Here is a 22,365-nt window from a genome sequence, read left to right as displayed (position 1 = left end):
ATATGAAAACATGCTCATCATCACTGGTCATTAGAGAAATGTAAATCAAAACTACATTGAGATACCATCTCACGCCAGTTAAAACGGCGATCATTAAAAAATCTGGAGACAACAGATGCTGGAGAGGATGTGGAGAAATAGGAACACTTTTACACTGTTGATGGGAGTGTAAATTAGTTCAATCATTGTGGAAGACAGTGTGGCGATTCCTCAAAGACCTAAAAATAGAAATTCCATTTGACTTAGCAATCCCATTACTGGGTATGTATCCAAAGGATTATAAATCATTCTACTATAAGGACACATGCACATGAATGTTCATTGCAGCACTGTTTACAATAGCAAAGACCTGGAACCAACCCAAATGCCCATCGATGATAGACTGGACAGGGAAAATGTGGCACATATACACCATGGAATATTATGCAGCCATCAAAAACAATGAGTTCGTGTCCTTTGTAGGGACATGGATGAACCTGGAAACCATCATTCTCAGCAAACTGACACAAGAACAGAAAATCAAACACTGCACGTTCTCACTCATAGGAGGGTGTTGAACAATGAGAACACATGGACACAGGGCGGGGAGCATCACAGACTGGGGTCTGTTGGAGGGAAATAGGGGAGGGACAGCAGGGAGTGGGCAGTTGTGGGGAGAGTGCATGGGGAGAAATGCCAGATATAGGTGATGGGGAGGAAGGCAGCAAATCACACTGCCATGTCTGTACCTATGCAACAATCTTGCATGTCCTTCACATGTACCCCAAAACCTAAAATGCAATAAAAAAAATATAAAAAATAAAAATAAACGTAGACTTCTTAGGTATCTAAAGTTTAATATGGCTATCATGTATTTTTAGCCAGTTTTCTATGGCACCTATGTAAGAACATGTAGGTTTTTCCTTTTAGTAAGCTTATCTGAGAATGCTATGCTTTGAAGTCAACTGCAAATGAAAATATAAAATTACTTTTCTTTCCATTAGCAGTGTTCATTGTTTTATTTTTTTTAAAGTTAACTTTTAAGCGAAATACTTGGCAGGTTTTTGAGTTTGTACATCTAAGTCTGTCCTAGCCATTGCCAGGTTATAGATATAAAGAAATATAGCATGCATGAGGTAGCTTAATTTGTGTGCATTGAAGCTTGACACTGGCTAATATTCCATTTGTGCCTTCTGGCTTTAACAAATAGATTCTTTCATTGGATGTATTCCAAGTTTTAGAAAATAGAGCATTTTAAATCTTTGAGATAAACAATGGTTATAATACTTAACCTCCAAAGCTAGCAATAAATAAAAAATTACATATATCTTATAAAAATTCATGTGTTTTCTTTTTTTTTTGAGAAATAATTGAGAGATATTCTGCTAAAATTCTGTCTGAATTATTTTGAAGTGTATTATTATCCAAGGTTGGAATTTAGATTGGATAAATTTGTTTCAAGAAAACATTATAAAAACCCTGTAAGTTATTAATTGACATACAGCCTCTGAATCTTTTTTCAAGTGTTCATTCAATAAGGTAAAAATACATACACACACACACACACATCATTTTGTATGGCAGGTTTAAATTTTTAAGATTATATTAAGAATATGTTTTTCATATACTAGGTTGGTGCAAAAGTAATTGCAGTTTTGCCATTGAAAGTAATGGCAAAAACCAGAATTACTTTTGCACCAACCTAATAATAGCATATGTGACTTGTCATGACTATAATCGTGTTTTATATTGCAAACATTCAGAAAAAAATATTGGCCAGACATGGTAGCTGATGCCTGTAAATCCCAACATTTTGGGAGGCCAAAGCAAAAGGATGGCTTTGGGCCAGGAGTTCTAGACTAGCCTGGGCAACATAGCAACACCTCATTGCTACAAAATTAAATATAAATAGCCAAATGTAGTGGGGCATGCCTGTACTACCACCTACTTGAAAGGTCGGGGCAAGAGGATTACTGGAGCCCAGGAGTTCAAGGATGGAGTAAGCTATAAGCATGCCACTGCCCTTCAGCCTGGATGGCAGAATAAGACCTTGTTTCAAAGAGAAAAGAAAAGGAAAGCAAAGTAGAAAAAATTATCACACAATCTTCAATCTAAATGATAATATCATATATTTGTTTGATTTTTGTTTGCATTTAAGCACTCAGATAATGTTTCTATCTACTTGTCAACTCAAATCATTTATTAAATATATTTTGAAAATACAGTTGAGTATTCCTTTTAAAAGTTTTATTGATGAATAATTGAGATATAATCAACGGCACATATACAAAGCATACAATTTGATAAGTTTGGCATATGTATATATTTACCACAAAGTAATGAATACATCTATAATCATCAAATGTTTTCTCATGTCCTTTTGCGATCTATCTTGTTGTCCTGACTTACCACCACCTAGTACATAAGCATCAGAGATCTGATTCCTTTCACACGAGATTTCCTTGGATATTCAAGAATTTTGAAGTTAATCAAAGAGTTTGTATTGATTTTTCTGTCTATTTCACTCAGCGTAATTATCTTGTGCTCAACATAATTAACCATGATATTGCATAACAATAGTTATTTTATTTTTACTATGAAGAATTCCATTGAATAAGCATACTCCAGTTTTGTTTATCCATTTACTTGTCAATTAATATTTTAGTTCTTTCCAGTTCTTGGCCATTGCAAAATAAATTTTCTATACACATTCATGCACAAGACTTTGTATTCATATATTATTCCTTTACTCTTGAGAAAACACCTATGAGCAGAATGGCTGAGTCACAGGAGAGATAAAACTGCAAAATTATTTTCTAAAGTAGTTGGACCATTCCACATTTCCACAAAGCAGTCCTAGTAGAGGTGTTGTGGTATGTCATTGTGTTTGTAATGTACATTTTCTGAAGCACTAATAATATAGAGCATTTTTCATTCATATATTTTCTTTTGTGGGATGTCTGTATAAATCATTTGCCCAATTTTTTAAAAAAAATTTGTTTGAATAGTCTTTATATATTCTGGGTATAATATTTTATCAGATATGATTTGCAAACTTTTTTCCTTGTGATTTTTTTTTGTTTCTTTAATATCTAACAATGGCTTTTTTTTTTCTTTTAAATAGAGGCAATCTTATTCTGTCACCCAGGCTAGAGTGCAGTGGCATGATCATAGCTCAACCTTGCAGGGAATTTTATGAAGTCCAGTTTCTCAATTTGTTCTTTGAGGAATTATGCTTTTGATATTTTATTGAAGAAATTTTTAATTAACAAGGTTACAGAGATTTTCTCCTGTGTTTGCTTATAGAAGTTTTATAACTTAATGTTTAAATTTAGATTCAGTATTCATTTTGAGTAGATTTTATGTTTCATATGGAGTATGCATCAAATACAAGTTTTTGTACATGCATATATGACTCATTCAAAGACTGTCTTTCCTCAAGTTAATTACCTTAGTGCCTTTGCATAAACTTTATAATCGGTCTTAAAATTAGGTAGTACTCTTATTCCTACTTTGTTATTTTTCAAAATTGTTGGTACTATTATAGGTCTGTTGCATTTCCCTATGAATTTTACAATCAGTTTTGTAATTTTGACAAAATTTCTGCTGGGATTTGAAATGTGATTGTAGTACATCTATAGATTAATTTGGAGTGAAATGAAATCTTAACAATACTGATCTTTGAGCTTGTGAGCATGGCATATCTCTACATTCCCCCACCACGTCAAGACTGCTTATTAGAATGCTATTCCAAGACTAACTCCCTGTTCAGTGATGCACTTGGTTAATTCACAAGACTCAGCATATTGTACCAATGGCTATGATCTATTATGGCAAAATGATACATAGCGCAATCAGAAAAGGGAAATGGCCCATGGGGTAAAGTCCAAAGGAAACCGGGTACCAAATTCCAAGGGTTCCCTTCCAGTGGAGTCCAATGGAACATACTTAATTTTACCGTCAGTGAGTTTTGATAAACTGTGTAAAATGTTGCCAACCAAGGAAGCTCACTAGGGATTCAGTGCCTGGAGTTTGTATTAGGTGCGGATCACATAGGCAAGCCTCTGTCTAACATAGACCAAAATTTCAGACTCCCAGAAGGGAAAAGGGTGTTCAGCATGTACCATATTGTGTGTACAGTTTAGGCAGAGTGAGTCAATTTTATCAGTTAATGATGAGACTCCTCTTGAAATCTAAGTTCTCAAATACCAGCTGGGGCAAACCCTGAAAGCAGGTCTTTCAGATCATAATAGTTCAGGCCTGCTGTGTTCATTCTTTTATGCATAAATTTTATTGAGACAAATAGTTAGATTGCAGAAAGTCATCCTCCCAATGTTCCAAAATCACAGTAAAATGAAATCTATAGAAACCGTGCCATCAGCATGTAGCCCGTTTATCTGATTGTCTCACAAGATCTATGCTAAGAAGCATGCAGCCATCTTTTTGACAACTTTACTGAGCAATTTAATTAAATTCCTCTGAGGTTTTAAATCATAACAAATGTTGAAGATGTATATAAACAAAAAATTGTTGTAATCAGTTGTAAATTAATAACAATGTGTTCCTATTATTTTCTCTATTTTAACTTTATTTTTATAACAGTAGATACATATTTCAAAAAGAAACTCTAAAATTGATATACAAATATAGGTTTCTGTAACCTACAGCACACTTCTTTTCTCATGCTTGTTATAGTATTCCATAAACCTTAAAATATATGTCAATAGTAATGACATAGTCTTAAAAACATTCAAATCCATATGAATATCACAACTTCAAATGAGGATCTTGACAGTATTATTTTATGATAATATTTTTGATAATGTAAAATATAAACACCTTGAATAATTTTATTGCAATAAATATCTCCTCTGATGAAGTGACTTATGATCCTCACCCTTCTACTATTTGATAATATCTGGACAGCAAGGTTTTTGTATGTTAATATTAAAATTTTGGCCAGATGGTCTCAATCTCCTGATCTTGTGATCCGCCTGCCTCACCCTCCCTAAGTGCTGGGATTACAGGTGTGAGCCACTGTGCCTGGCCAAAATTTTAGAATTTTCTATTAACTTTTAATTTTTATTATTAATGTTGTGTTTTCTTTTTATATCAAAACTAGAATTTACATATCTAACTCAAGTGGAAATTAATATATAATAAAATCTTTTCGTAATACTCTAATCACTTTATTTTCCCACCTTTTGTCTCCAGTGCATCTGCTCTTCTTTTTCCTTCATCAACTCACTTTTACAATTGGAGGCATGTTGAATTTCTTTACTGTCTTACTTTCAGTAAAAGTCATAAATAAAATATAGTAGTCTTTTTTATCTATCATATTTGAAAGCAAAGGTATCTATCACCTAACAAATTAGTTATAAAAAAATTAAATGAAGAAATCTGTCAGATACTGCCTGAGTTATGGTATGACACTTAATGCCACCATAAATGGGACACACTGACATCATGAGCCTCTTGATCATGATGGAGCAGGGTATAAGATCACCTATATGGTGTCCCTGCAAAAAAAAGAAAAAAGAAAAAAATTCAACATAATTAAAGAGGAAATACCATAAGTCCAAAATGAAGAATTCTACAAAACCACTAGTATGGATTCTTCACCAACATAAATATTATAGATGAAAAAATGGCAGGAGAATAGTTCTAGATAAAAGGAGACTAAAGGAACACCACCAGTAAATGTATAATCCTTGATGAGATCCTGAAATAGAAAAAATTTGTAAAAGTTACAAAGAAAACTATTTGAACATTTGGGAAAGGGTATGTCACAGCAAATATATCAATTTCACTTATGATAATTATATTGTCACTCTGTTAAAGGATATCCTTGTTCTTAGATGATACATGCTGAAGCATTAATGGGTGAGATGTGATGGCTAAAAGTCGCTCTCAAGTAATTTTGCAACTACAACATAAAAACGCACATACACATACATATGGCAAAATGTTAACACTGGGTGAAGCCAGATAAGAGGTATATGCGTAGGTTTTGCAAATTATTATAGGTTTAAAAAATTTCAGAATACAAAATTTGGTATGGAAAAAATAATTATAATGCATAAAAGATTTTCTTAATAAATATTCTGTCCTTGAAGATAAAGTTTAGAAAGTAGAAAGCTGTTTTATTATGTCCTAAAACTATTCATGATGAAAAGGAGAAATCTAAGAAAAATGATAGCAACATCACCAAGTTAAAAAATATACAAAAACTGGCAATAATATACTTTTAAATTTCAGTTAGAGAACAGCATAATTCATGATAATTAAATAAAATTACATTTTTCCTAAAGTCTTATATTCAAAATTCAAATTTAATACAATCTGCCTTCCAAGATCACAAATAAACTAATATATTCCTTATATGTAGGCACTAATGGCTGCTATTGATTATTAGAAGCAGCAACGTATACTTTCTCAGACTATATATATATGAAAATAAATGATTCAAACTTTAGTCAAATATAGAAGACTCAGAAAAAATGAATAAAACAGGATATTATTCTCAGCTTTAAAATTTTTTAAATTTTCCTTTTAGAGTAGTTTCAATAAGATTGGCACCAACTCTTCTTTGAATGTTGATAGAATTGAGCTGTGAATCCCTCTGGTCCTGGAATTTTGGGGGCAGTGTATTTTTTTTACTATTATTTCAATCTCAGAACTTGGTATTGATCTGTTCAGAGTTTCTATTTTTTCCTGATTTAATCTATGGGAGTTATATGTTTCCAAGAATGTATTCATCTCCTCTGTATTTTCTAGTTTGTGCACATGAGGTGTTCATAGTAGCCTTGAATGATCCTTTGTGTTTCTGTGATATCAGTTGCAGTATCTCCTGTTTCATTTCTAATTGAAGTTATTTCAGTCTTCTCTATTCTTTTCTTGGTCAGTCTCACTTATGATCTCTCAATTTTGTTTATCTTTTCAGAGAACCAGCTTTTTTGTTTCATTTATCTTTTGTATTGCTTTCGTTTGTTTGTTTTAATTTCATTTAGTTCTGCTCTGATATTTGTTATTTATTTTCTTCTCCTGGGTTTAGGATTGGTTTGTTCTTGTATCTCTAGTTCCTTGAAGTGTGACCTTGTATTTTCTATTTGTGCTTTTTCAGACTTTTTGATCTAGGCATTTAATGCTATGAACTTTCCTCTTAGCATCGTTTTTGCTGTATACCACAGGTTGTGATAAATTGTGTCACTATTATCATTCAGATCAAATAATTTTTTAATTTCCATCTTGATTTCAGTGTTAACCCAAAGATCATTTATGAGCAGATTACTTAATTTCCATGCATTTGTATAGTTTTGAGGTTTCCTTTTGGAGTTTTGAGTTTTATTCCGCTGTGGTCTGAGAGGATACTTGATATAATTTTGATTTTCTTAAATTTATTGAGACTTGTTTTGTAACCTATCATATGGTCTATCTTGGAGAATGTTCCATGTACTTATGAAAAGAATATATATTCTGCAGTTTAGGGGCAGATTGTTCTGTAAATATTTGTTAAATCCATTTGTTTTAGGGTATAATTTAGGTCCATTGTTTCTTGTTGATTTTCTGTATGGATGACCTGCCTAGTGCTGTCAGTGGAATATTGAAGTCCTTCTCTATTATTGTGTTGCTATCTCATTTCTTAGGTCTAGTATCAACTGTTTTATATATTTGGGAGCTCCAGTGTTAGGTACATATATATTTAGGATATTTTTCTATTGGATTAATCCTTTTATCATTTTATAATGTCCCACTTTGTCTTTTTTTAATGTTGTTGCTTTAAAGTCTGTTTTGTCTGTTAAAAGAATAGCTACTCCTGCTCGCTTTTGATTCTCATTTGTTTGGAATATCTTTTTCTACCCCTTTACCTTAAGTTTATGTGAGTCCTTATGTGTTAGGTCAGTCTTTTGAAGACAGCATATACTTGATTGGTAGATTTTTATTCATTCTGCCATTCTGTATCTTTAAAGTGGAACATTTTTAGGCCCCTTACATTCAGTGTTAGTACTGAGATATAAGGTACTGTTCTGTTCATCATGCTAGTTGTTGCCTAAATATTTTATTTGTTTTATTTTTCATTGTGTTATTGTTTTATAGGCCCTGTGCGATTGATTTATGCTTTAAGGAGGTTCTATTTTGGTGTATTTGGAGGCTTCATTTCAAGATTTAGAACTCCTCTTAGAAGTTCTTTTAATGCTGGCTTGGCAGTGGCAAATTCTCTCAGCATTTGTTTGTCTGAAAAAGAATTTATCTCTCCTTTGTTCATGAAGCTGGATACAAAATTTTGCTGGATACAAAATTCTTGGCTAATAGTTATTTTATTTCAGGGTCTAAAGACGGGACCCCAAACCCTTTTGGCTTGTAAGGATTCTGCTGAGAAATCTGCTCTTAATCTGATAGATTTTCTTTTATAGGTTCTCTGGTGATTTTGTCTCACAGCTCTTAAGATTTTTTCCTTTGTCTTGACTTTAAATAACCTGAGACTATGTGTCTAGGTAATGATCCTTTTGCAATAAATTTATTAGGTGTTCCTTGAGTTACTTGTATCTGGATGTCTAGATCTCTAGCAATGTAGGGAAATTTTCCTCAGTTATTCCCTCAAATAAGTTTTTCATACTTTTAGATTTCTCTTTTTCCCCAGGAATGCCAATTATTCTTAGGTTTGGCCATTTAACATAATTCCAGAATTCTTGGCAGCTTTGTTCATTTTTTAAAAATTCTTTTTTCTTTGGCTTCATCTGATTGGGTTTAGAACTCAGAGCATAAATACTTATTTTGGGTTAATTATTATTAAAATGAAACTATATAAAGAGAGTAGAAATTGAAGAAATTAATAATCAAGGAAAAATGCAAACATTAAAATCTCTTAATCTTTGTGTCAAAACTGCTGTTTAAGAATGTATTAAAATTTTGTGACATCAGTAATTCCCATGGGGAAAATTTCTAGAATTACAGGTTATATAAATTATTGAAAGTGAGGAATAAACAGTATGTTACATGTGACAAAGAAATTGAATAGTCACTGAAGTTAAAGAAGTTAAGTTTAAACAAAATTTATATATGCTGAACAGAGAATTAGTGAATAGAAGATATGAAAAAATTACAGACATGAAGGGAAAGAGAAAATCCAGTGTACACCTTAGTGACAGTTTGTAAGAGAAAATGGAGGAAACAGACATAGGAGTGAAGAATCATTTAAATAAAAATGGCAATAATTTCTCAGCATTAGTGAAAATACATATATTCATATTCAATAAGGTCAGTAATTTCTAATCGAAATTAGTAAGACATTATACGCTTTAAAAATCCTATTCATTACAATTACTGCATATTGTCTTTTAACAAAAAAAGTGATGCTTGGAAATGATTATTTAATTAGACAATCCACTTCAAAGTTTAATTTTACAATGTAGAAATGACAGAAGGCAAAAATAATCCATAGTATGAAAAATTTCACATAATTACACGTACTGGCTAATTAGAATACATTAAAAACTATAATTTAGAGTAAGTTAAGGTTGTAAGAACCAATAAAACTGTATCTATATTTTTAAATACTTAGAGTTTACTATGGTGGTTTTATTAGTTGAAACTAATAATTTCAGGTGTTCATTCAAGACCCAGGATCTTTTCTTCTTGTGTGTCTTCCATTCACTTGGATTTTATTATCACCTGTAATTAGCTGGTATAAGAGAAGGAGAGAAGATGCACATCATAAATGCCTTGGTCGGGTAATAACACACATCCTCCTGCTCATGGTCTATTGACAAGAGCTTGTTATGTGTCACACCTAACTCAAGAGAAATGTGGTCTGACTCTGTGTTCAGGAAAAATATGACTGGAGATATTTTTAGTGAAGAGCTAGGAGGCTGTGCCAGAAAAATGGAATAAACCAGTTCTGAGAATGTATAACTTGTAAATCTCACTCAGATACAGATAGTAAATCTAAATGATAATAAAATAATCAAACACATTGAATTGCTAATTAAAATGTAACTCTAGATAGTTCAGTCCATAAAACTTCAAAGATATATTCTATAAACATTTGACAAATTGATACCTTTAAAAAATTATTCTGGAAATTAGGAAAAAAGAGGAAATACCGAAGTACTAAAGAACCCCCCTCCTTTTTTTTGCCTTTAAGATAAAATGACCAAAAGGGGAAAAACAAACAAAAAATTAAAAACCAAAACTATAGACAATTTTAAACATGAGTACAGTGGGTTACAAACGATACGAGCAGTATGCAACACATGTATTTATAGATGTATATACATATATTAATTATCCACAAATACATCTTTTATATTCATACACAAATATATACCTTTTCAGAAACTTAGCCTCTGCTCTTAAAAGTTTTTAGGCATATATTTGAAAACTTATTTTTCTCTCTTTCTTATTTCACAATCAAAGGAAGAACTACAATTTTTGCTTAAGTGTATAGAGATGTTGATTGAAACTGCATTTATATCTACTGGGTGATTTTGAATATTCCATGAAATATAAAATGCAAAATTATTAAAACAATTGCTGACTTATGCCAAGTTATATTTCTCTTGATTATCAATCTCAGTTTAGATATTTTCTAGCAGATTGGACTAATGTTTTGAGTAATATTCTGGTACATATTATCTCATGTTTTTAAAAGACTTTCATAATTATCTTTTCTTATGTTTAGGCTGCTTGGAATTAAAAGAGGACACCATTGAGAACCTTCTTGCTGCAGCGTGCCTTCTTCAGCTTCCACAGGTGGTGGAAGTGTGCTGCCACTTCCTCATGAAGCTTTTGCATCCATCTAACTGTTTAGGAATTCGAGCATTCGCAGATGCTCAAGGATGCATTGAATTAATGAAGGTGGCCCACAGCTACACAATGGTAAGGAAACTTAATATTTTAGTAATAGATACATACCCTGTATTATCAGAGGTAAAAATAATTACTGTCATGGCATTAGGAAGTGTTTTAAATTTAAAATGAAATTCTATACTTAGTACATTTTTTATTATGAAATACAGTGTACCATAATGCATTTTATAATTTTAAAAAAATACATTATATACTGGATGTATTGTTCTTTGTGGATTTATATTTTATTTTATTTTACATTTATTGTTTATTATAAAATATATTACTAAGGATCCAGATAAAGATATGTGTAGGGCAAGGTATGATGAGAGGGGTGTATAGGTTCCAGGCCCTCCCTGGGCATGCCACCCTCCAGGAATCTCCACGCGTTGCATTCAGGAAGCTTCTTAATGGCTTTATTCATACTTGACAGGCAATACAGATATACATATTGATAGATATTAATAAAGTTATTTAAACTGATTTTCAAAATTGCCCCAGCCTTATCTACCTTTGTACATTCACTTCCACAACTGCCCTTTGTACATTTTTCTGCATTTTTTAAACCTCTCTATCACAGTATGTTATATTTGGTTTGGCTATGCCAGTGTGATGAGTTTATGGAAAAAAAATTAAGCCTATTTTATATTTTTCTCTTTTATTCCGTGTGTGTGTGTGTGTGCGCGCGCGCGCGCGTGTGTATTTAACAGCTTTGTAGAGAATCTAAAAGTCATTTCAATTGTACAATTTAAATTTGTGTACTTTATGGCATGGGATTTTAAAAATATTAATTCCATTCTAGAATAACCAGTTAGAATAGAATAGAATAACCAGTTAGAAGTCTCATACCTATCATATTACCTATCCTAGAAATAATTATTCTAAAAGCACTTAATAGAGTGAGAGCTTGGCATAGAGGCCCTATATCAATGCTAGCCATTTTTACTGTGATATTATTATTCATATTATTGTCTTCATTGTTATTGCAACAACTAATAAAATTCTATGGAACTTTTCTCTCCAACTCAAAGAAAGTTTTAAAATAAGATGAATATCTTTAAACTTTATGGTTGCTATTTTTTCAAATTGAACACTTTTTATAATCACTAATGAGTCAACCACTTAAAAGTATTATAATTACCATGTTAAGACAGTTTCAAAATTATTTTTATTTTCTTTTTTAATCCTTTAAGCAGATTACTAAATTAAATGAAAATATAGAATTAAAAGAAAGAAGATAGCACCATTTGTAACTCTATTGTCAAATCCTTCTTTAGAAATTTTCCATGACAGACACGATGCTACCTTTGAAATTATCTGAACCATAGCAAATCAATGTAAACAAATAATTCATCAACCAAAATATCAAAGTCTAACTGCCACCATTTAATTAGGCACATTTCATTACCTTTAGGAGCTCCTGGCTTAACTAAGCCAAATAACAATATGCCTCCATATCCAGAGGGATAATGGTCCCTTCTGGTCTAGTTTGAAATTATTAATTTAGTAATGAAAATGTTTTCCTTGCAGCTGCTTGGACTGTTCTGCAATTTATCACACAATAGTAACAAAATTTTTTCTTCAGAGACTTTAAAATATATGCTTCATAGAAAAATATATTTAAAACAGAAATATAGAAGATTTCTAAGGTACTCAACATTCTGAATGACTCTATTTTTATTTTTTAGACTGTGACATATTATATCTGCTAAAATTTAAATGATTTCAAGTAATTTTGAAAATGTGACACTGGCATTCTGTAGATATTCATGTTAACTATTTTAGAGAAAAATTACTGACCAGTTGTCTTCCCAGATCTATATTGTCCTTTAGTTCAGCACTTTAAAATGAGTGTTTTGCGTCTGATATTGTGATTTCTCATCACATATTTGCCTCTGATCCTTGTCCAATCAGGCATATGTCCTCATCTAATCTACCCAGTCTGTGCTTTGAAAGCAGACATATTGTGTTGTGTTTTATTTTTTTCTCCTTAAACTGCTTTAATAGCAAATCATCACATTTGTTTTCTACTACATCTGGGATAGAATTAACTTCTCTCTTAACTATAATTATTTGTTTGATTGCTTAATGCATAAATAACACTTAAAAAATTAAATTTCTTGCCTAAACTCTTTAGATGTGAACGTAGTCTTCAAAGATGACTTTCCAAGGAGTCATCTTATGTATTTAGCTTCAGATACTGATTCTGTGCAAATAATTCCAAAATCTTTCCAGGAAGGTGACCCAGCTTGGCAATGAATCATGTGAGAAATACTGGAGAATTTTGATTGCAAGCTCAATATCAAGTAGAAGTGTAAAATTAATTCTGTAACATTAATGTAAACTATGTCTGCATAAATATAAAGATAGCATCAAAATAGCATCATTGAAGGAAATAGTCTCTTTGTCTTCCTTAGATTACATTATAAAACCTGTGCTTAATTCTGGATATAAAATTTTAAAAGTAATAGAGAGTGGCAAACATAAACAGATTAGAATAACAAGAAGAGTAAATCATTTGTGATTATGTAATATGAAGAAAAGTTTTTAAAAAAAAAAGGTTGTCTATGGCTGAATAAAATTAGGGCATGGCAATAGCTACAGCTGTCCTCATATATTTGATAGAACGGCCTTGTGTTTAAAGCAGTGATGTTTAAGTGTTTCTGATTCTATTTTTAAATTTATTTTACTAATGCAATTCTCTGGTCAAATTAAATATTATATCAAAGTGTAGTTTTAGAATTGGTCTTCTTGGGTAAAGATGGACAGAAAGTTGACTTCCATCTCCAGATCTTTCCTTCTCTGCTGAGTTGTCTGTTTCCACTGATCATTATTGCCACCTACGTCCAGAGTCAGCACTGCCTTTTGGAGGACAGGCCTGGAACGTTTTTATCCAACAATCCTTTCTCTAGATGGTTCTGGGTTAGAACCTACCAATAAGAGGCATTCATTTAAGATATGAAAGATGAAAGAGAAGGAGCAGTCATTATTCTCCACATGCAGTTGCAGGAAGATATGTAGGCAAATGGAAAAGTAAAATAACTTATAGGCAAGCTATTAAAGCTGTTTACCCCACTGTTGTAGGCTGAGACTATTGTTTGGAGTTCTCTGGAGGTTCTTGAGGAATGCAGTGTCTTTGCAGAGTGCTTTTGAGAACAATTCATGTTGAAGTGAAGGTTGAAATCTTTAGTAGAAAAATCCCCGACCTTCACCTCCACAGCCCTTTCAATGGATGTTTGAACCTTCAATTCTCTCATGATAGCTTTTAAACTTAAAACATTGAGTATTTTATTTTCTTAATTCAATAAAATATTCAAAACATACTCCAACATGACCTTTTGAAACTCCATATTCTGGTATACATAGTCCCCCACACCTAGCTTCTAAGCCTCTACTCAGGCATTTTTTCCTCAAAATTGGATGCAATTGCTCTCATTCCTGCTAAACGTGTGTTGTATAGTTCCTTCACTCTCACTCAGATATTTCTCTTTTGGAATCCATTATCAAATTCTAAATAATCTCTCTCTGTTTCTGGTTCAAGTTTATTCAAGCCCAAGAAATACCTTTAAATTTTTCATGGTATTACCTCTCACAATTGAAATTTTAGTATTTATTTCCTTAGGGTTGTGTGATATCATCAAAAACTTTCTTACACAATTAATTATTTTTATTTCTTTGTGACTGGTCATTACAAATATATTGCAGATTTCTTTATGATAAGAGAAGAAGCCTTCCCCATCGCTTTTTTTTTGTTCCATCAACTGTCTAGTATCTTATAATACATTCATCAGTTCCATTTCCCTTGGATACTTTTGTAGAACTTTCTTTAATTTACTCATTCAACAAGTCTACAGTGTGTGCCTCTGACATTGTTTAAAATCACATTTTCTACTATTACTTTCCCTGTTCATACAGTTCTAGCCAGTCTGACCTTCTCACTGTTTTTTGATTACACTAAGCATAACTTCAATTGTGGACTTTTGTTCTTTTTCTTCTTCCCTCAGATGGAAGTATTCCTGCCAAACATTTATATCCATTGCTTCTCCACCTCATTCAGATCTCTGTAAAAGGTTACTTCCATAGAGACCCATTCTCTGAAACTCCCTGTGATGAGCCAGTACCTTCAAAACTCTATTCCCTTACACTCCTTTATATTTTTTAGAGTACTTTTTAGTTCCTGGCTTTAAATTACATATTTGTTTTTGTTATTGTTGTCTACCTGCCCAGTTAATGTAGTAGTTTCTTGATAACATTAAAAAAAGAAAAGCTTTGTAGCATAAGTGCCTAGATAAATCTCTGCGTATACTATTAATTATTGAATGAATAAGTGAAGGTAAAAGTGACCATTGACTGCTAGGTATCAAGTTCCCTGGGTGCTACCAGCAGGTGACACAGGGAATGCAATGGTGAACAAACTAGAAATGATATTTCCCTTAGAGTCAAGGTTAATATATTGAATGAAAAAAATTATTAGGGCCGGGCGCGGTGGCTCACGCCTGTAATCCCAGCACTTTGGGAGGCCGAGGTGGGTGGATCACGAGGTCAAGAGATCGAGACCATCATGGTCAACATGGTGAAACCCCGTCTCTACTAAAAATACAAAAAATTAGCTGGGCACGGTGGCGCGTGCCTGTAATCCCAGCTACTCAGGAGGCTGAAGCATGAGAATTGCCTGAACCCAGGAGGCGGAGGTTGCAGTGAGCCGAGATCGCACCATTGCACTCCAGCCTGGGTAACAAGAGTGAAACTCCGTCTCAAAAGAAAAAAGAAAAAAATTATTATAAATTATAACTACTTATGCCTATATATTATGCATATATATACACCTTTGCGTATATATATATATATATATACACACATATTGTAAATTTTACAAAGAAAAATTTTGAGATGCAATGACAACTCTCCCGTAAAGCAGAAAAAGACTCTTTAAATAAGTCATGTTTATATGCATTGTAAAAACACAGCAAAATTAGGTGCAGAGTTGGCTGAAGAATGTTCATAACAGAAGAATATGGATGTGCCAGTGATATGATATGGGAAGGCAATTGTTCTGCTTAATGAAATTCAAGGTGGATGGGATGGTGGGGAGGGACAAGAACAGAGGAAGTTTATGAGGCTGCAAATTTAGGCAGAACCAAATTGTGCAGGGTTATGGAGACTTTGTAAAGAACTGGGGTTTTATCTGCAGTATAATAATGTACTATTGAACATTTTAAACAAGTAAAGCCAAGGTTTAATTTTAAGATGAGTCATCAGACTGACATAAAAGGAAGGCAAGAAGAGAAACTAAGAATACAGATTAGTATACGCTAGAGGTATGTGTATGTGTGTGTGTGTGTGTGTGTGTGTGTGTGTATGTATATATATACACATAATATTAAATATATATCATATACACACTCACATTTGTTTATCATGATAATTTATCATTATAATTGACAATTACATATTCCTATTATGTATATATGTATACATGTGTGCATATATATGAGATTTATTTTACAAAGAAAAATTATAAGATGTAATATAAGATATATATACTCACATCCACATATTAGGAGAGTAAAAAACAACAAAAAAAAGTGATGATGTAATGCTACCTTCCGCCATTGTGCTTGGCGCATAAGCAGCAGCTTTACTGATGGCGATTCTTAACACCAGTGGTGCTGGCGATGGCACAAATAAAGGGTAAAATATTGTCCAGCTGTCACTGTAATTCTAGATGTTATATATATTATTAAATTTACTCCTTTCAAAATTCTTACTAGGTAAGTGTTATATCCATTCTAAAAATGATAAAACTGTGGTTGAGGGATGTTAAATAATTTACTCAAGATCAATAGATAGACATACTAGATTGGGAAAATAAATCCAGTACAATCTCACTACTGATTCTATGCCCTATTCAATATGCTAATGAATATACAGTGATAATATATTTCCCATAATATTAAGTCGGGTTTATGATACCCAGACACAAAATACGGATTACTTAATGCAAATTAATATTTTAAACCTGAAAGAGAAATGAGACCAAAGAACTTGATGATTTTTTTTTCTCAGGTATTTTCCCTCCTGTCTCTGTTTTCTGTCCAGTGCTACCAGAATGACTTAGAACATTTCATTAGGTTTAGGCTGGAGGCAGAGGCAGAGGCACTAGGACTAATTGGAAGCTACCTTGTTCATAAGTAGCTTTGAAGGTGGAAGACTCATGCCTGGAGCATAAAGCCTTCCAGAGTTAGTGAAAAAGTAGCTGCCCTTTCAGAGTCTGGTAGCACTAAGAAAAATCCTATACATCCTTCGCTTGTCCTTCAGAGCCACTGGAAAAAAATACTTCAGAGAAAAAACAAACTCTATTAATGTGGTTTGTGTTCATGGTTTTAAAATACCTGACATGTTTTATGGTTTCTAGCTAGCTACATGCTTTTAATCTTTACCAATAACCCAGCTAGTAAACCATAAATTAGAGTTTGCCTTGGAAGAATATTTGGAGTATAACTTTAAATATCCTTGTTTTTAAGTCATAAAAATAAAGTTTACTTCACTTACATTTTTCTCAACTATTACGTGATACATTAGTACTAAATGATGTTTAATGTCTTTTTTTCTTTTACTTATTATTTTATGTTACTCCTTTTCATTGTCTCACATGCATACATGGTCTTAATAACAAATTTAAGTTATATATAGTCAATGCATTAAAAATTATCAAAACTGGGCTTTCAGAATGTCTTTGTAAATTCATAAGAAATGAAAAGGTCAGGATGAGTATAATGAGCAGTTTAAGGAACAATGACCATTGATGTTTAATGATGAAAAGCACTAAATAAGCATCTTCTTTTTCTGTTTTTGTTTTTGTATTTCTTAACTTTCTTTGTCCCTGAATTAGTTGGACAATTCTTTTTTTTATGGTTATCAAAATCAAATTAACACATCAATTGCTGCCCATTATGTACATTAGGTCCCTAGAACTTGTTAACTGTTTGTTACAGGCAGTTTGTACCTGTGTTCCAAACTGGAGTCATTGGCAAAATTATTGTCCTTATTTGCATGTTTTTATTTTATTTGTTCTACTGAGCTACGATTGCTAAAACATTAAGATATAGTGCATAGCTATATAAAACTGCAACACACACACGCACATGCAGTCTATTAAAAGTACCTTAGGTACGGTAGGTTAAAAATTTTTAAGAGTTGTCATATGTCTCAAGCTGCTACTGTGGCAACAATATAACAAAGTTTCAAGAAGGAATACTAACATTTAAAAATATCCTGTAAACACACATTTAAACTTGTAAGTAGTCCCTAAATAGTCAATTATTTGAATAATTTAAGATGTAGTATGCCCTTCTGTGGTAAGGAATATTCTTACATTATTAGAGTGATTCTAAAAGGCCTTCTTAAGATATGTCAGAAGGAAGAAACGTCAGAAACCTTTTGCCTGCAAGATCCTTTCAACTTATAAAGCACAGTCTTCAACAAATAAAATCAGTAATTTCCTTTTTTACATTAAAAAATCTGTTTTTATACATATAGAAATCTCCCTTTATTATAATAATTTGCCTGTCATGAACCAATATTTTAAAATATTTCTATTTTCTGATCAGGTAATAATCAGTTTTGCATAGAGCTAGGCTGTATAAGATAAACACAGCTGTCAGGTTCAAAGCTATATTCTTAATGCTTAGTATAGCACCTGTCTCATTTAGGCACACAATAGTGATATCTGAAAGAAGAAATAGATGAGTAAGTATCATCACATATTAATAATTTTAAATACACAATTATATCTCATAATCTTAAAATGTTATCAATATTAGTAATTTATAGTAAAATATTTTCATCTTACAATAATTTAAAATATTATTTTTGTGCCTAATTTTATTTTTGCACCTTCTCATTAGAAAATTTAATAAGAAATAAATGCATACAAGTTGCACCCATGATGATTAAAATATATTAACTTTTTTCCATTTATTTCAAAGCTTTTTAACAAGCAACGTAATTCTCATTCTGATATGTGTGCCTGCTTTTCAGTTAAAATAAGTGTCAGTGGATCTATTTTCTACTCAATATCTATGTTTAATATTTTTTTTATTTCAAGTAAATTTAACTTTACATTTTATTGAAGCATCACCATACTATTGGGAAATAAATATAAAACCTAGTGCGTCAACAAAGAGGTCACATACTAAAGGAAGAAATAACACTAAGCCAAATGTGTTCTATTTTCTTATGATTAAAGATTATATAAAAGAATACATCATAATAGAAAATTGCTGGATAATAGTAAGTAGAAAAGGACAAAGTTTAAACAATGGGATTCAGAGACAGACCAGTATGCTTTACGTTGGGGGCTTATTTCCAATAAGCACTCATGTTTTATGCAAGACAATGTTAATTTGGGCAGTGTGATCAGGAAACTTTAGCTCAATTAGAATTGTGTGATTTACAATTAGTAAAATGGCTGATTTCTTAAAGATAATAAAGAGTAAACACTTTTCAGCAAAATAAACTATTTCACCAATAGTAAATCTTAGTAGATATTTTTAAGACTGAATAAGTATTCAGACTAGATATTATATTATTGGAACCATTTCTTAAAGATAATTTTCACATAATTGAATCTAAAATTAAAATTACATGAAGAGGTTTCAAAATATATAGAGAGAGATGGAAATTAGTTTCTCTGCAGTTATATTTGAAAAGAGAGTAAGTGAATTATCATTTTATAAAGCAGTGTTTCTAATTTGATGCCTGGTATATAGATAAGAATAAATGATAGTAACCAATTAAAGTGATAATAGTAGATACCATGAAATGTAGAAGATACATTTACAAGTAAATATTATATATTGCAGTTGAACAGAAGAAAATTGATGAAATTAAAATTAGGGCTTTTTATATGTAGTCACTGATTAAGGCATATATGCATAAATTTACATACATAAGTAAACACCTGTATCAGCATTAACTGAATATATTAATCAGAAAAAGTCTGTAGTTTTAAGTAGTAAATTCTATAATAGTCTTAATTTAAATTGTTTTAAAAATCCACCCTTTCCACAGATCATATATAATACACTTGCGTGATTATTATCCTACTTTCACATTTTAAGCTTTTATACAGAACTAGAAAAAGTATGAATAAAATGTAAACAACAATGGCATATTGCTTTTATTATTTAAGTTTTCTTTGTTGTATGCACAGGAAAATATCATTTGAGGATGCATTGATATACATTCATCCTCTTTGGAAGGAGATTGGTAAATTGTATTTTCTTAATTATTCAGAAAGACTGTGAGAGTGTATGTCATCAAATTTTGAAAACTCAAAAATGTCAACTCTTCTAAATACTCTAAAGCTTGGTTTAAGTAACCAATGTTGTGTTGTGCACTTGAAAAGCTTTTGGTGCTTTGTAATGGTTTGGTTGTCAGCAGACTGAAACATCACTTTGCACAGAATATTATTTTACTAGAACATTTAGAATAAAAAATGGTTTTGATGAACTCACTTGACTTCCATCATAGTAAATGGATACTGTTTCTTTTTCCTTCACTTTTTTTACATCACAAAATGCTCTGAGGATTATTATTTTATTTTATCTCATGAAGGCACAATATGAGTGATTTAATTCCTTACAAAACTTGCTAATAAACATAAGCTAAACAACAGGATCTATACATTTCTCAGAGTGTATCCTTTGGCAGCCTAGGCAAAAGAGATGTAAAGTGGTGATGCTACTGTTTCCAACCTTAAATAAAATAATTTTCTCTGATGGCTTAACAGATGAAAAATTTAACAACTTCTTAAATCAGCTTGAGCAAACAGAAAAACACCAGCCAACCATCAATTCTTCATTCAATAGTATCCTTTAATGTCAAACAACATTATTAAAATACATTTATTTTATTGACCAAAGAACAAAATCCTGAGTACATAAGATAATCAGGGGCTGCCATTGTTTTATTTAGAAAAGACAATGTAATGTATATCAGAGTTTGATTTGAAAGGTCCATAATTCCATGCAAACAGTTTTTGCTGCTATTGCTGTTTTAACCCAAAAAATGACTAATAATGAAATTACTTTACAAATAGCATAATACATTCTCAGCATTCAATATTGACATAAAATTTAATTAATAAAATATTAGAATTTATGACATTCATTGAAGTTCAATTTTAAAACAATTTCCTAGATGATAGAGCAGCACCAAAATTAAAAGAGAAAAGGTTCAAAATCTTGGCATAAATAAACCAAGTAATTCCAACTAGGTATACATAGACTAAACTGGATAATCTATCAAGTCCTTCATTAAACCGTAGGCCAAAAATCTAGGTTGCCCTTTTTTATTTGTTTAGTAATTTTGTCCTGTATATGTTTTTACCCTTTTGTTTTAATGTGGGCCACAAGTCTTACTTTTTACCTCTATTATTTCAAATTTTTTATTACCTTCCCAATTATGGAAGGCATTTGAAATTTCAATACTTACTTTTAATATAAAATGAGATAAAGACAGTACAATTTCAATTCTTGAAAACTAGAAGACTTGACCTCTTAACAATGTTTTATACAACTTTGTGTCGTTCAGTAGTTCACTTGACATGTTTATCATTAACTGTGAAGCCATGAAGTTTGTTTAAGATAATTAAAATGGTCCTTTGTGGTTGTTTGCAGCCTTATGACTCTCCAAATATCTTGTTAAATCTTAAATTTTATAAAATGCAAAGGCATTTCTGGATAATGTTGGTAAGTGCCATCTCGTCACTAAGTAATGAAATCGTTATCGTCCCACAAACAGAACATTATTTGAGCATAAGAGGTAATCAATAACTAGTGAAGAATGAATAAATATTTTTCTGCTTTCAGATTTTTATCTTTTTTAATACATTGTGGAGATATGACTTATGTACCATAAAATTCACCTATTAAAATTGTACAATTTAATGCCTTTTAGTATTTTCAGAGTTGTGCAACTATAAACACAATCAACTGTAGAACATTTCCATCACTTTGCAAAGATACCTCTACCTATTACCTCTCCATTTACCTTTTTAGGCAATGAACAACCTAGTTTCATCCATATGAATGTTCAACTTATGGACCTTTAATAGAAGTGGAATCACACAATACGTGGTCTTTTGAGATTTGGTTTATTTCCCTTAGCATAATATATTCAAGACTCATTTATGTTATACCATGTGTCAGTAATTTCTTTATTTTTATTGTGAAATACTATTGCATTGTATAGCTAAGCCTCATTTTATTTATCCATTCGTCAGTTGATGGACATTTGAGTTGTTTACGCTTTGGGACCCTTACAGATAATGCCACTGTAACTTGAACAGGTTTGTAGCCCAATGCCCATGGCAGGTTAATATGCTGAGATGCCTGGTTGCAGCAGACAAAGAGGTTTAATCGTAGGGCTGATGTATGAGAAGATATGAGGAAACCTCAAATTTGTCTCCCTGAAAAGTTTGGGGCTAGAATGTTTAAGTTCTCGAGTAGGGTAAAGTGTGGAGAATGTTAACTG

General features: G+C 31.7%; 1 protein-coding gene across 1 annotated transcript in view; it reads left to right on the top strand.

Annotated features, from left to right (window-relative positions):
- KLHL1 (kelch like family member 1) overlaps positions 1-22,365 on the top strand; it is a 411,066-nt gene that overhangs the window by 156,600 nt on the left and 232,101 nt on the right. Inside the window, exon 4 of the mRNA XM_021667180.2 lies at positions 10,661-10,857. Coding sequence (XP_021522855.2) covers positions 10,661-10,857 — 197 coding nt within the window. The remainder of the gene's footprint in view (positions 1-10,660; positions 10,858-22,365) is intronic.

The sequence above is a fragment of the Aotus nancymaae genome, unplaced genomic scaffold, assembly GCF_030222135.1.
Source record: "Aotus nancymaae isolate 86718 unplaced genomic scaffold, 86718_ANA_hifiasm-v0.15.2.pri h1tg000088l, whole genome shotgun sequence".
NCBI classification, from domain to species: Eukaryota; Metazoa; Chordata; class Mammalia; order Primates; family Aotidae; genus Aotus; species Aotus nancymaae.
This window is presented reverse-complemented; position numbering and strand designations above follow the sequence as displayed.